The sequence below is a fragment of the Eulemur rufifrons genome, chromosome 17 (genome assembly GCF_041146395.1).
Source record: "Eulemur rufifrons isolate Redbay chromosome 17, OSU_ERuf_1, whole genome shotgun sequence".
In the NCBI taxonomy this organism is placed as follows: Eukaryota; Metazoa; Chordata; class Mammalia; order Primates; family Lemuridae; genus Eulemur; species Eulemur rufifrons.
Window position 1 is genome coordinate 3,635,609 of NC_090999.1, and position 16,315 is coordinate 3,651,923.

At 35.6% G+C, this 16,315-nt stretch overlaps 1 protein-coding gene across 1 annotated transcript in view; it reads left to right on the plus strand.

Moving 5' to 3' along the window:
• Positions 1–16,315, plus strand: part of ICE1 (interactor of little elongation complex ELL subunit 1) — a 65,401-nt gene that overhangs the window by 18,469 nt on the left and 30,617 nt on the right. Inside the window, exons 4-11 of the mRNA XM_069492316.1 lie at positions 37–55; positions 789–900; positions 4,151–4,227; positions 5,215–5,252; positions 7,228–7,310; positions 7,518–7,557; positions 7,645–7,701; positions 13,966–14,052. Coding sequence (XP_069348417.1) covers positions 37–55; positions 789–900; positions 4,151–4,227; positions 5,215–5,252; positions 7,228–7,310; positions 7,518–7,557; positions 7,645–7,701; positions 13,966–14,052 — 513 coding nt within the window. The remainder of the gene's footprint in view (positions 1–36; positions 56–788; positions 901–4,150; positions 4,228–5,214; positions 5,253–7,227; positions 7,311–7,517; positions 7,558–7,644; positions 7,702–13,965; positions 14,053–16,315) is intronic.

Sequence of the window (16,315 nt, forward strand, 5' to 3'; positions counted from 1 at the left end):
GGTAAAATTCTCAGAGTTTTCTTTAATAAATTATACAGCTGCAGTTTGCAAGAAGGTAAGCCAACCTGTTTTCATAGTTGATTATACCACCTGTTTGAGTAGTTGATTTGGGGTAGACCTTTGTGAGAGCAGATTTTTAAATGAATTTGAAGAAAATGTAAAGAGGATGGACCCATAATATAGAATCTTGCTTTCATGCTCATAATAAAAGATTTGTGTTTTCCTACTATCCAATTGTTTAAATTAATTTATTACTGAGGTCTTAAATTACCACCTGGTGTTTCATTTTTCAATAACTTTATTGACTATATTGCCATTGAGATGATTTAAACAATTTAAAATAGGCCTACTTAAAGTTTTGGCAATATTTCATCTTCTGATTACATTTATCACTTAGAAGAAGGCAAAACATGGATTTAAACTAAATCAGGAAATTGCCTAGTATTTATTTTGAATAAATGGGGATGAGTTCAAGATTGGAAAAGCCAGGATTTTTTGGCAGATTGTCCTCTAATGTATTCTTCAGCAGATTGAGCATCTACTGTATTTGTTTCTCAAGTTGCTTTTTGGTATGTGTTTACCAAAAATAGACTACTGTGCCTAAGAAATGGAAAGCAATATGACGATTATGTTGTATAAATAGAGGGAATGCATTTAAAAAGAGAGATTTTTTTCATTCCTTTCCTTGTTCCAAGTTAGAAGTAAAATCTAAAATCATCAGTATGTATATGTAATAACTCACTATAGATACTTTTGTATAATAATGTCAATATACTCTCCATTTCTAGAGAGAATAGCACTCTGCATCACCAAGTGGAACAGATGCTTCAAAAAATTTCTCCTCTGCAGAAATGTCAGGAAGAACTGGGATCTTTAAAAGCAGAGTTAGAAGAGAAAAAGGTAACTAAGATTATTTTTCTGGAAAGGTTTATGATCAATAAATTAGGAACAGCTCATTCACTATAACTGGGACAAGGAGGAGTTTTTATGCATTTAAAAAAGGAAATAAATGCTAGTCAGGAACTCTTTAAGTGTATTACTGTCCTTGGAGAACACTGAACTAATTGATAATTGGCTTAGTCTTTACCGTGATTATTTGCTCTGCAATGCTGTGTCAGTTCCTATGCTTTTTGGGAGGATCAGGATCAGTAGAGGAAACTTCTAGCTGTGAATTTTTATGGTTTTATGTATTCTGCATTAATTGCTTTTTCACATCTCTTTTGCTTTAAGTGTAAAATAACACACAAAAATTTCAACTTTAAAGGTAGAGGAATCGTGTGTGAGAGGAGAGTGCAGGAGAGAATTTGATTTCTTCGGTTGCTCTGGTGTAGCCCTGGTGAGCCCAGTGGTGAGAGAAGCCACAAGGAACTAAACATGATTACAAAAAAAAAAGAGAAATTTACAAAAAAAGGATGAAACAAAGGTGGCAGGGTTATAGAGGTAAAAGTATGCAGACATTGCTTGAAACATTGACTAGTTTGAATTATGAGAGCAGGTTCTTTAAAGGACATCTTAATGCAGACCAAGGCAGCGGCCCTGAGTGCTTCATTCACCACTGGGCTCCCCTTCTGTGGGAGATACACAAAATGAGAATCTTTCAATAATATATCCCATGCTCTTATAAATGTTCAGGTTAGAGGTTATTTCCTGTGCTCAGGAGGGTGATGTGTTTGATCTTTTCGAGTGATACTTACTAAGCTGAGATGGAGCGCTGGGAGATGATGTCCACTTCAGATATGAAAATCTGATTAATGTGTCTTTAAATGGAGGCTCTTCTTCTTTTCAAAGTCAAATTATATTATTAGGTCATTAAATATGAAATGTCTGATTTTGCATCAAAAGTTTATTATATCTCAAACAAGAAGCAATACAATTAATCAAAGTATGCACCTAAGTTATCGACACAGTTTTGCCATCTTAAGGGTAGCTTATTGTGCCAGCAGTGAAGAAGCCTGGAGAGTGAGTGGCAATGAAATCACAAAAGGCGTTTCCCACGGCTTGTTGAGAATTAAATATTTTTCCTTGGAAGAAGTGGTCTAAAGCCTAGAAAAAGTGGGAGTCAGTTGGTGCTAGGTCTGGTGAATACGGTGGATGACAGAGTTTCCAAGTCCAGCTTCTGTAGTTTGAGCAGCGTTATTTGTGCGACGTGGTCAAGCGTTGTCTTGCAAGAGGATTGGCCTGTCTCTAGTGACCAATCTCAGCTACTTAATCGCAAGCATCCCCATCATTTCATCCAATTGGTTGCAGTAGACGTTGGTAATCGATTGACCAGATTTCATGAAGCTGTAGTGGATAACACCAGTGCTGAACCACCAAACAGACACCATTACCTTTTTTTTGATGAATATTTGGTTTTGGACTGTGTTTTGGCCTTTCGTCTTCATCCAGCCATTGTGCTGAATGCTTGTAATTGTCAAAAAACAATCTATTTTTCATCACACATAACAATATGGCGTAGAAATGGTTTGCCTTTATGTCGTGACAGTGAAGAAAGGCAAGCTTCAAGAAGATTTCTCTTCTGGTGCTTGTTTCATTCATGCGGTACCCATCTGTTCAGCTTCTTTACCTTGCCGATTTGTTTCAACTTGTCCAATATTGTTGGAATAGTAACGTCAGACCTTGCTGCTAATTCACGGGTAGGTTGAGGTGGATTTGCTTCCACTACAGCTTTCAGCTCATCATTATCCACCTTGGTCTCAGGTCACCCACATGGCTCACTTTCAAAATTAAAATCACCAGAATGGAACTTCTCAAGCCATTGACATACTGTGTGTTCATTAGCCACATCCTTCCCAAACACCTCGATAATATTTCAAGCTGTCTGCACTGCATTGGTTCCATGATGGCCCTTATATGCAAAAATAACAAGAATTTTTATCTTATCCATGATTTCACAAAAATTGCTCTAAAAAAACGTGAAAAATAATCACAAGCCAAAATGCACGTTTGAAAGACTGAGGATGTACCTTCACGGTAGGAAAAAAATACAAGAAGTGTCAAAATGAAATGTCACATATTAACTGTCAAACTTTGTACTTAAGGAAATCGTGCATTTCATACTTAATGACCTAATAGTAAAAGAGTTTGTTAAAAATGCTGTAAAATTGCTCTTCTGTATAAATTTTGGTTTATTCCTTACAGGAATCTTAGAAGAGAATTCATGGCTTTTACAGATAAAAAATGTTTCAAGTCCATAAAGTTAGGTGGTTTAAATGAGACAAATTGTAGCCACCCTGGAATGATTCTCACTTCTCAACCTGTTCTTTCTAGGCTCATTTCATGAGAATATTTGTGCCTCTTGGTCTTCCTCAAATTGTACTATTTGAGTAGTGACGTGTAGCTTTCCGAGATCTTTGACAGTACATATTTATTTTTCTATTTTGTAGAAATTCTTTGTTAGATATTTATGCTGTCAAAGTTAAACCCTGATTATATAATCTCTTCAGCCATATTTGAGAGGAAACATGAGCATCGGAGTCATACCTTAATGATAATTAGAGTTATACTTAATAGTAAACCCTAATTAGTCAGTCACTCAGTCACTGTGACTCTGGAAGAATAAGTCAACCTGTCAAATCCTCCGACTCCTCATTTGTAAAAAAGGGATAATAAAGCTTGTCTCTCAGAGCTGTTGAGATTAAAGTAATATTTGATACATATATTATAATGGCACACTCAATAACAATGTCTTTCCTATTTCACAGTGGCTGCCACTGTGTTGTTCACATATTTTTCCCAGTTACTGTTAAGTAAAATGATTTGTTTTATATTTTCGAGAGCTATACAGATAGCTAATATTTATTAAGTTCTAAAATTTCTTTAGGTTATATTGATTTTAATTGATTGAGAGAAAAGTATTAACTATCAGGTATTTAAACCAATTTTTAGAAAGATTAAGAATTTACTACAAAATTAGTATATTGTTTTAAGTTTTATAGCTTTTGTTTATACTCCAAAGTCATTACGTCTACTAAGAATCTGGTTGCATCCATTAAAGTGTTCAGTGAATTATGCTTTGATTTCCTGCCTAATTCATTTGGTTAATTTCACACTGTTAAAGGATGATAATTTATTTAGCTTATCAAGATCAAAACGAGTTATGGCCAATGGTCAGTGACTTTCAGTTGACAATATTTATTTTTTTTTTTAGAGTTCTCTAAAGTTGTATCAGGATACTCATCAGGAATATGCTCGGGTAAAAGAAGAATGCTTAAAAAGTGATGCTCAGTAAGTGATTTTAAAATTACTATAGAAATCAGGTCTTCATCTTTGAAAATAGGTAATCTTTAAATCAATAGTGTTCTTTTTTTTTTTATCTGTCTTTGGACATTTTGCTCATGATTAGCTGTGTGATCTTGAATTATTTAATCTCTCAACCTTGGTTTCCACATCTTTAAATTATTATACTTACTTTGAAGGGTTACAAAGAAGACCAAATAAATCATCATCTATTAAAGGGCTGCACAAAGAACTCCATAAAAGTTTTTGTATTTCTCTCTCTCTGTGTATTTATATATGCATGCACGTGTGTCTCTGTATAAATTATAGTTATTGGCTCCTTTCTTTGCACCAGTACTTTAACAGATGTCATGTGGAATGAGTGTCTTTGTTGCCATTGATAAAAAGGGCTGTTGAAGAGCATCTTCTTGATTTTGGAGTTTGATACTACATTCATGTTATTCCCCAAATATACCTGTGAGCTGGGCATCCAGTGGTTAAATGTGGATGTGAGGTAGCAGTGACTCAGGGTTACCTGCCTTCTCCAACTCTCAGAAATCCATCTTAAAACAAGTGCAGTTCTCCAACCACTGCCTTCCGTAAAGTGGTGCTGTGAGCATAACACCATTCATGCTCCTGAAAAGTAACATTGACTTATTAGGTGCTGGACTGCCTCTTGGAGACCATCTGGACACATCTGCTGGGCTCCTAGATGATGCCACTGCAGTGCAGGGGAGGTCCCAGATGTACTCATGGCAGAGCCTGGATAGGTACATAGCATGTGTTTCAAATGGAAAAGACAGATTGCTTTAATTCACTGTAGAGAGACTGCACACTAAACAGTTTGTTATTCTTTCTTAGATTTATACCATCAGAACTGAAAATTTCTTTGTTATGTAAATATCAGCTATTAAAAAAAGCTACCACAAATTGCAATATCATATTTTTTCTGTTACATTATTTTTTGCAATTTAACTTACAAAATTTTATTATTAGGAAGAAGAAACTAGAAGCTAAGGTGAAGAAGCTGGAAGGTAATCGGCACTATTGTTACCTGCCTAATGGAAATCATTGGTCATTATGCAAATCATTGGTAACCATGAGGTTGTACTACTTGATCAGATAGTCTAGTCGTGGTTTTTGATGGCACTTCCTTGGATGGTTTCATTAAGGGTTCTGTTAGAAAGATGTGTGCATACTATACTCTCAGTCACCGGATAACATGGAGATGGAATGTGGCACATCTCTGAGATGTGATTGCACTCGAAGTAGTAAAAGCAGGCCATACTTTTGATATAAAAGCAGTAATTAATGAAAGGATTTAATTTTGAAAGTTGAATCTCATGGGGCTTTCTCATTGTTTCCTAATGAAATATATGGTTAGTAGAAAAGGTTACATGCATAGTATTAAGAAATTAATGTATTTACATAGTTATAACACCCCCATAGAGAGGTTTCTGTGAGATTCTTTACATTGGGGATTGTCTGATTTGTACCTGATCCTCCGTGTACCCGACCATCTTGTTAGGGTCTAATCTACAATGAGTAGGCAGAGTGTAAAGGGGCCACACGAGAATCTATCAAGTCCTTGCATTTCAGCTAATAACCCTTTCTGATTCCTGAAATCCATAGGAATTGAACTCGGGATCTTTTCATTTGCTTTTTCTTCCTTCATTGTGTGGTTGGGGCATCAGCATAATGTCAGATAGAGACAACAGGGCCCTGCCAGATCCCTTGTGCACATGGAGCTCCTGCACTCCAGCCTGGACAGCAGCAGTCCTACCTGCTGTGGGTTTCCGACCCTTGGGACTGCCGGTGCTCTGTTTCACAGGTGGTTTGGTTTCCTCTAGAGTGTGAAGTAAGACTTTAAATTTAGTCTTAGGACACATAGAATTCTATGTCTCAGGACACATAGGATAGCAGTTGTTGAAATTATCTCCAGTCACTAATTTATGTAGATTGAGCCAAATATTTTAGACTTAAATTCAGTTTTTCCTCTGATTTGATTGTTGCGTGACAGTATAGCAGTTAGTACAGCATTACTGTGTTTTGAGTATTGGCTTCTCTCGCTAGATGTGGAGATGTGTCTACTGTATTTCAGGAAATGTTTTTAAAGTGCCCTGAAATGCCTGTGAGACTATCTGCAACTTTTAGAATATACTTTCATGAAGCAAAAAATGTAGCCTTTATTTTTCATGTAACAAATATATATGTATATGTTTTAAGTGATGTGGCATAATAAAGATTATTAAATAATACTCAAACTGTTAGAGGAGTCAGGAGGTGATTATTAATAAGGTGCTTTATGGGATTTTACTTTTCTTAGTAATTGTGTATGAGCACATTTATGTAAAGCTAATACTGGTCAGATTCTTACTGGTGTGTCTGGACCATTTAGTGCTTCAGAACCAAAAACTAGAATGAAGGAGTTGCCGAAAGTCTAGGGAAGAACTATAAAAATAACTAAAAAGAGGATGTTTAACAAAGGTTTTAGGAATTAGGGTTTGTTAACTTGTTAAGGAGATCCAGGGAAGAAGAGTACTATCTATAATAAGCATTGAGAAGCTCTCCCATCCCCCCACCAGATAGACAATGGTGTCTACTCTATTCTGAAGTAGAATCACAGTTCTTAAATTTCTCAGGCTTTAAGGTTGTGGATTACTGAGATAGGAAGAACAAGGGGTTACCATGGCATCTCTCTCTCATGCACTGGGCTTTTGCCTACTGGAAGGGTTTGGGATGGCTGTGCCTAGTTTGGAAAGGATTCTTAAGGCCTTTTCCACGTCTATGGTTTTATAAATGGCAGTGAAAAAAAGAAGTGTTCCTGCATTCAGCCCTGAGTGATAAAATACTGAAAGAACAATAAATTTGTACAAAGTTTGTTTCAAAGTTTTAAGAAATGAAAAAAACTTGTAATAGATTAGATTTTGAGTATTTCATTAAGCATAGTAGTAAAGTTAGTAAATTGTCTTTCTCTCTCTATTGATTCATTGCACTTTTTAAATGAAGAGGCTGCCGTCAAGCAAACTCAGGACTTCAAGCAACTGAGAAATGAAAAGAAAATACTTGAAAAGGAATTTAAGAAGACACAGGTACTAGATAAAAACAATGCACAGACCTTAAATTCCTGGCTCCAGGGCTCCTGCAGTGTCTCTTTGTTGAAACTATGTAGGTGTCAGGTATGAGCACCTGGCAGAGGCAGTCACAGTTGCCTGTTAAGTTGCACCTCTTTTACATTTGGTCTAGAATGACTGCATTTCTTACCCAGCATAAACACTATTAGTGCTTTGTTTTCACAGGAAAGGCTTGACGAATTTTCTAAACAGAAAAATGAAAAGGGTGAGTATTTAGTTAAAGCTTACATAAAAATTGTTTTCATATGCAGGGTTTTTTTTTTTTTAACTAGTTTTTCTCCCATGTTTTTAGAGTTGAGACATATTGGAACACAAATTTCAAGTGATTCATATGGAAGCATAGATAAAAGTGAGTATATTACAGCTTTTGTTTTAATGTTTTAAATTACTTTTAGTGGTTTGGGAGGCTACATGTTGCTCTTATATGTGATTGTGGAAATGCCAGGGCTTAGTAAATGTTTCCTGTTGGAAGACAACATATATTATTTTGTGTCTTCATGAGATCCAAATATATGGTCAGCTTATTGTCTTATAAAATAATACAGTGAATGATAGCATCAAAAGCAATATTGTTGGGAAAGGAAAACTAGTTAGAGATATAATTTCTGCACTTTTCAATTGTAATAAGTATTGATTTTCTTGCCAGATTATAATTTATTAAATTAATTTATTAAATTCCCTACATGCCAAATATCTTAAAAATGTTGAAGTCGGGTAGGAATGTTGTAGAGTCAAAGCCTTGTAATATATTTTCAGAAGATAGAAGAATTTAGGGAAGGCCCAAAGTTTAAAAGAAAAGTAAACTCTGGTGGTAATGGAACAAGGGAAATACAAATGTGTACATGTGCATTTGATTACTGAGTGCCTTATAGATGAGAAGTCTAAGTTGAGAAGGTGAGAAATTGGAGTTTTCACTTTAATGCTCCCATTTATTGTGTGAGACCCTTGGCCATTTACTTCCCTTTTTTGTGTTTTCATTCTTCCTCTTAAAAATGGAGATTATGAATTTGAATTTCCAGTATATCTTACAAGTTTTGGGGGGGATAAATTTTAAATGTTTAATACGTAAGTAATGGTAATTCATGTCACTTAGGTGTTGTTTTTCTCTAAGTGGAAATGATTAAAAACATTTAAGTTGTTGTATGCAAGTGTATAGTGTCTCTTAAGTAACCATTACCTTTTTATTTCTTCTTTAATTTTTTTAAATTTAATTCAGCACACAAGTGCATGTTTCCCTTGGCCTAATGCTTTACTAGTCCACATCTTTCAGCTGCCTGGGCACTAATTGGTCACTTAATCACTATCACTAATAAATAATTCCATGTGCTTTCTACTCTGTTCTTCCTGCTGTTATGTATGGAAAGTGAGACTTTGAGATGGCTGAGAGAAATAGAAGACTTGACAACATTTTGCATTCCCAACCAACAGTCAGCTTTTGAATTGAATCGCCTTCTCTTTTGGACTGACAGATGTGTTTCAGGATTCAGCTGCTCCCAGGCCTTGCTATTCACAGCAGAGCCCCTCTACCCGCTTCCCTAGTTGCTCTCTATCCCTGCATTCTGTGTGATGTTTTTCAAAGAACTTGTTCCTACCTCACGTAAAATTATTTTATGTTTTGTTTTTATCTACCATCATGGTGAGGGCAGGGATGTTGTTTGTTGTACATTTTATTTTCTCCAAATAAATAAATGAAGTCTTTAGGAATCTGCTGATTATTTAGCTGTGGACCTTGATGGGTTTGATACCTAATTCTTAAGTGTATTGTTAACATTTTTCCTTGTTAATACTTGACTTCTGGAGAGATTTGTAAGTTAGACACTGAAGAATATTGGGTTGGCTTCACTTTACAAAAAGGATATGCAAGTGCAACCTTCCCTTTCCTTCCCTTCAAATTCCAATAAAAATGACCAAAAGTAAAAATATATTTTTAGTAGGTCTCCTGGATAGTTAAAAAGTTTTTCATCTATAGAGGAAATTAATGAGGAAGATGTACAGGAGGAGGTATCAATTGGTGATGAAACCCACAATTGCAGAGAAAATAGCAACTCTGAAAAAGCAAGTTTTGCAGAATCCAGAGGACATTAGTATTTTGCCAGGTAATTGATTAAAGGGTAAAAAGTGTGCCAACCTGCTGGTTTCAAACACTGTTTCTGGCCTTTGCCCATAGACTGGTCCAAGTTTAATTTTCTAAAGTGTTAGCTACGACATGGAAGGTGGCCAGAGTAGGTGTGGTTGTCTGAAAATTAGGTCATTATGGCTGCTTTGAGGGATAGTCCCTCCTGTCCCCAGAAAATAAGATATGTATATACTCCATGTAGACCCCAACAACTGCATTCACTCGCTGCTGCTTCTCCCTCAAAGTCAGGGTTCTGTAGGTTTATGAAACCAGAGTCTACATTTATTGCCAAAGGAATAGGACTGAAAATGTAAGCTACAGAAATATACTTTGGCTACCAAAGATCTTCTGCCTAAACGCATCTAAAACTTAGAGAAAAAGTGGTGACAAGAAAGGCACCAGATGCAAGAAGACTGAGGAAACAGTTTTAAATCATGAATGAGGAGAAAATGTTAACAATTGAATTATTATTATTAGAGAAAATCAAAGAACATATCCATAAGCTGCTGCTATGGATTTGAACCTGCTGGGAATCTTGAAAATTAAGTGCATAAATAAATAATAGAAAAGCAGAATTGTTGGATAGACAAATAGAAAATCAGTTCATTTAACCAAGAGATTAAATTCTAGGTACCTCTGAGAATGTGGTGCAAAGCCACAGACAAATGAAAGGTACTGGAGAAAATACATAGAGCCAGATGTGTCAGTATTCATCTACTGGGACTCAGAGGGGAGAACAGAATCATAAGGAGAGAAGAAGGTCAAGAAGTAATGGAAGGAAACATCCTGAGCAGGAAACACATGTAATATTCATATCTGTAGAGCGTGATTTTTGCGTGTAGTCTCCATCTCTGACATGTTTGTAAGAAAATACACCTAAAAGCAAATGAAGTGGAAAGATTGGATATAGAGGGATGGGTAAAGATATTTCAAGCAATGCTAACATCAGAGCAGTCATAAGGCAAAAAATAATTCAAACTTAGAAGCGAGTTTACATGGTTAAAAGGCTGATTAAAGGTATAATTCACCAAGAAGATACTCTATCATGTACCTGAGAGGATGAAACTATGTCAAGCAAAATTCTTGGAAATTTTAGGGGGAATGGCCAAAGGGGGAATAGCCAAATCTCTTCTTCAGTGTTTCTCAGAAACACAGTGAAAGCAGATGAGTGGAATTGAAATCACAATTCCAAGATTGATAATTTACATACAACTCTTTGTAAACCACATACCTAGAGTTCTTTAAAGCATTTTGCAAACATATATAATAGTTGACTAACATAACAAAAAATCAGCAATTTAATATGAGATGTTAATAAAAATCCCCCTCCCTCTACAAAAACAAAACCTACAGAATTTACCTAGTAACTAAACACACAAACCTCTCTTGGATAACAAATAAAACTGAAATACTAAACTGTTTTGGAAATAATAGGGTGGTATTTTTTAAAACCTTCAAGATGTAGCCAATTCCTTTGATATGGAAAGGAATGTTTTATGGCCTTAAGTGATCATTTTAGAAATCAAGAAATACAGAAAATGATGTGTTTCACTGAAGAAGGGAATTGATGAAGATGCAAATGGAAGTTAATTGAAATAGGAAATAAAGCAATTTGGGACTACTAAAACTGATATCTGGATCTTTGCAATGCTGATTAAACCATCAACTCTATGGCAGGTTTGATCTAGAGAAGAACAAAAAGAACCCCAATAGCACCAGGACTGAGAAAGCTATAAAACTACAGAGGAGAAATTTCTTAATTCACAAGTTCATATTTAAATGTGAGAATATAGATGAAATGGACCATTTTCTAGGAAAACATGCTCAAATTGACTCAGAATAGTTGCTAAAGATCTAATAGCATAATAAATTCAGGTGGCTTATGGACAAGCTTTGTAAAGCCTTCAGTGAAAAACTAGTGTCTTTATGTTTCAGAACTTAGAAAATAAGGAATGGTTCCACCTCATTCTTTTAGGCTAGCATAACTCTGTGCCAAAACCAATTATGATTAACATACACACATATCCTCAAGACTCAGAACTTTTGTCACTTGGTAATATAGCTGCAGAAATACTAAATAAAGTTTTAAGAAATCAAATCCATGAGTAATTTAGAATACAAGCAAATTATGCCTTAACAGTTTATCTCAGGAATACTATAGGTGGTGCAGAGAATGTTAATTCAACACCTATTCCTTAAAAAAAAAAAAGTGGTGAGGGAATAGTAAAAAACCATTTGAACCTGAGAAAGTTGAAATATTAAAAGTATAGTCGATTACTGTCAGAAACAAGGTAAGCATGTTTTTTTTACTCTCATTACTTACATACTGGAGGCTCTAACCAGTGCAGCAAAATAAACACAAAAGAGTAGGAGCTGTAAATATTAATAAGAAAGGGTCAAAATTGTCATTATTTCAGATTATATGACTAATCTAGAGAATCCAGAAGACTCAGGTAGAAACAGAAGTGATAGGAACTTGGTAAAGTGAGCCTATAGAGTGAACTTACATAATGTACTTCTTATTGGCCTGTCGGAAAAGGAGTGGAATAAGAACAACCTATTCTCACATGGCAGCTGAACCAGCAGATGTCTAGGAAAATACCTAAAAGCAGTGTGTGGTACCTCTATGAGGAAAACTAAACCATTCCTGAAGAGTATTAAAGACTCAAACTATGAAGATGTACATTTTCCCTGAATATACTTATAAATATACAGACTCACTCAAAATCCCATTAGGTTTTCTATGGAAAAGGACAAGCAGATGGTGAAGGTTTATCGGGAAGCATACATGTTTGGAATAGTAAAATTTTTAAAAAGGAAAAAAACTGAGCCAAGATCATGCCCTAATAGATATTACAAGAGAAACCCATCATGATTAAAGAAGTATGGCATTTATACAAAAACAGACAAGGCAATGGAGTAGAAAAGAAATTTCATAAATGCGTAAGTGCAGAAATACTCATAAATGCCTTAGAGTTTGATAAAAGGAAGCATATTAAAGGAAAGGTGTGATTCGATTTAATGAGGTTTTATCTTCACAACTAAGTACAAAGCCACACTGAACACTGAAGATTTGTTTTCTGCTTTTTTGGGAATGGATAGTTTTTTGTTTTTGTGGTCCGATTAGAGGTAATGACTCTCAGACATAGCTCTGGTTATAGCCTCCGTAAGAATGGATAAGTAACTTTTTTTCTTTTTTTTTAAGGTTCCTTGTTTGCTGCTTTGGGTATACCTAATAAGCAGGGATCCTGGTCAGGTCATTTAAGCAAAGGGGATTACAATATTTGGAAGCAGGCTTTTGGGTAGGTTAAATCACAATGTAGATAAGCTATGCGATCCCAGAGTTTTTGAATTCAAAAATGGATGTGCCTGGCACACGGTGACAATCAGGAGGTTGAATTGGCTCAGAAGAGGCGGGGAATGTCCAGCCTTTCAGAATTATCTATAACTGCCCTCTGCATTTGTCCTGGTCCCTTTCCATGGACTTCATTTTTTGGAGTGGTGCAGTTTGCCGGCTTAAATAGGGCTAACCTATTTCAAAGTCTGTGATTCCCTGGAGATACTTTGGTTTAAACGATTGGTCTTTGTAGCCTTTCTTGATTTCAAGTTTCACTAATTTTAATAAATGCTTAAGGTTAATTTAAAAATTTAAGGAAACTATAATAGAACTTTGAGGTGACCTGAAAGTTAATACTCAAAGCTACTTTTAGTTGAATTTTAATCAGTGTGTGTTGTCTTTTTATATACATTTCACCACAAGCTATTCATATTTTTATTCTCATGAATATTTTTTGCTTTGGAAGGTTTTTTTGGAATTTGTGTACTTAATGTTAAAAAAGCTTTAAAACCGTAGTATAATATTCTTAATGTTACATTAATTTCATTAGGGCTGTTTTAATTATAACTGCTCTTGGCCTTTCAACTTGAATTCGTGGTTCTTAACCATTTTAGGAATCCAGACCCCTTTAAAAATTTATATAAATTCCAAAGGTTTTACTTTCCTTTTGAAAGCATGTGCTTCTCTCTGTTTGCTGTGTGTGATTATCTGTTCCTCTCCATATGCTCATGCACATACATTTTGTCTCCCACCTCATTTCCATTGATGGATTTGCTACAATCCCTGAACCCCCACCAGGTTAATTATAGCTTGCACAACTCTGATGACTTTTCTGATAACCTCATATAACTGAGGGATGCTTCTCTACTCTTCTTTATAGAATCCGTAGAGCCCAAATCCTTTGTACTGTATTGGTCATTAACTGTTTCCTTCCCCCATTTCACAATACTCCGTGGAGAAAATATATTGGCCAAAGATTAATTTGTTTAAAATGTTGCAGCCCTTTGCATTAATGAATTGTGCATAATAGTTGAGTTTGGGGAAGATGTTTAAGTTACCTAGTTTCCTAAGTCCCTAATGAATCTGATTTCACAGAGTTATATTTTGGCCTTGTGTAGCCTGAGCCAAATGATAAGACTTTAATGCTTGCTTTTTCACAGGAAAAGTAAAACTGCTTCTGAAGGAACTCTGGCTCTGTGTAAACACAACACACAGACTACCTGGTGAAGGCAGCACATGTGTCCCAGGTAAGAGAGAAGCTTACAGAAGTACATTTCTGTACTGCTGTTTTGGTAAAATAGAAATGTTTACCATAGACATTGCAGCCTTTAGTTTTTAGAATCTCCTGATTCTACATGAAAAGAATTGAATAAACTAGAATAGGTACTTTTAATTATACAAAATGCCTTTCCCTTCAGTGTGATTTCTAACCTCAGTAAATGAATTTAGCTTTTAATCTTTTAATAGCAGCTTTCCTCTGAGAACATTCTAAGAAGCTGGAAGGACAGATAGAGGCATGTTGAACAGGCATATGCGGCAGACCTGAAGGATGCACAGTTTTTTCTAGATCATTTCATGAGTTTAGTCAACCCATCAGCAGTTTAGCTTCATGGGTTTTTATGTAACTACCAGTTCTTTTTGGCTGAGCATCTTGATGTGCAGTAAAATGTCACAGAAGCATTCTACCAAGTTCACAGTTAGAGTCGATGTAGGATTTGTAAATGGATATTAGCCAAATACCTATTTGGAAGAGTGGAAGATAGCTGTCTTGTTTATAAGATTAAAGTGCTTCTTGTTTAACTTTTTGTCATTTTACTAATTTCTTATGGTTAGCTGCTGTGAATTCACAGATCATTGAGGATCTGAATCTATAGAAACACTGCACCTTGTTTTCCTCTCAGGCTTCTGAAGACAAAGTTCCCTCAGAAAAATGTTAATAGGCAAGTTACTGATTCGTATTTATGCTGAATCCAGAACTTGTCAGGTCTACAAAGGCGTATTTGATGGAGTTCCTTTAAATAGATTTTTCCTTCAGTTCATCTATTGGGTAATAGCATTGATAGTAACCAGGTGGTGCCTGCAACTCCTAGATGAGTCACTTCAGTTCAGAATTTCTCTATCTGTAGGCAGAAGCAACCTGGGGATCGGTCAGTAGTCTGTTTTAAGCACTTGGTTTTATGATATTATGTTATTAAAAGGGCTGTTGTTCTGTAAGTAATCTGATGTTTTTATTTAAAAACACAGTTTTGAGGGGTAAGTCTGTTATGTTAATTTTTTCAAGGTAGAGAGGGAAAACATGGTATTTTTATAATCTTATACTATAAAACATACTCTTTAAAAAAAAACTTTTTATTTATTTCACGTGAAAACAGTTATAAAAATAATTCAGAGAACTCCCTTGGAACGCTTACCCAAATTTCCCAAATTTCCACATTTTCCATTACCAATGACCCAAACCAGAACATTTGGTACAATCCTGTTCACTAAGCCATTTCCCCAGTTTTCCCACTGATGTCCTCCTACCGTTCCAGGGTCCAGTCTATGACCCAGTTGCCTTTAGTGGTCACTATACTTTAATCTCCAGTCTGACAGTTTCTTGGTTTTCCCTTGTCTCTCGTGTCTGTAACACTTTGGGAGAGTATTATTTTGTAGAAAGCCTATTGTTCTGGCTTGTCTGACATTTTCTCTTATAGATTGAGGCTGTGTATTTATGGCAAGGACAGCGCAGATGTTTCCCTCTGCTCAGGGTGTGGTGCTGGGGAGAAGTGTTATCACTGGGGATGGTACCCTTGAGCACTTGTTTAAGATGGTGTCTGCAGTTTTCTTTACTGTAAAGTTACTCTTTTTTCCTAATGAATTAACTTGAGAAAGAAATTGTAATAATATGTGAATGTTCTGTTTCTCTCAAATTGTCACCCACTGATTTTAGCATCCATCAGTGGCTCTTTCTTACCTGTACAGCTACTGCTTTGGTGTTTGCCAAATAGTGATTTTTGTATTTCTCTCATTCCTTCTGTTTTTATTAATTAGAATTTTTCTGTAAAGAAGAGCTGTGTCCTTTCTCCATTTATTTATGTATTAACCTATTTGTTTATGTCAGTACAGTCTCATAGGTACTTACTCTATACATTATAATTCAGTGCTATCATTATTTATTGTTTGAATTGCTCTAGCTTTGTGGGAACTTCATCAGGTTGTCTCCTGGGCCCTTCCGACATACTCCATCCTTTTTTGAGTACTTTACTTTCTGCTATCTCAAGATATTTCAGTCTCAACTTGTGTTTTCCCTCCCCAGCTATCAACCACTTTTCCAAGGAGCCCAGGATTCTTTGTAAAACTTTTTTTTAAGCTTTTGAATATAACAAATGATTATGGACCCATATGTCTTTGCTAATAATTAGTACCACTGGAGTTCACCAAAATCAAGACCCAAAAGGGTTGGCTTTACTTTTTATAGGAACTTTTCTGTTATATTACCATATGAAGTATTCAGGTGACCCTGTCAGGTCT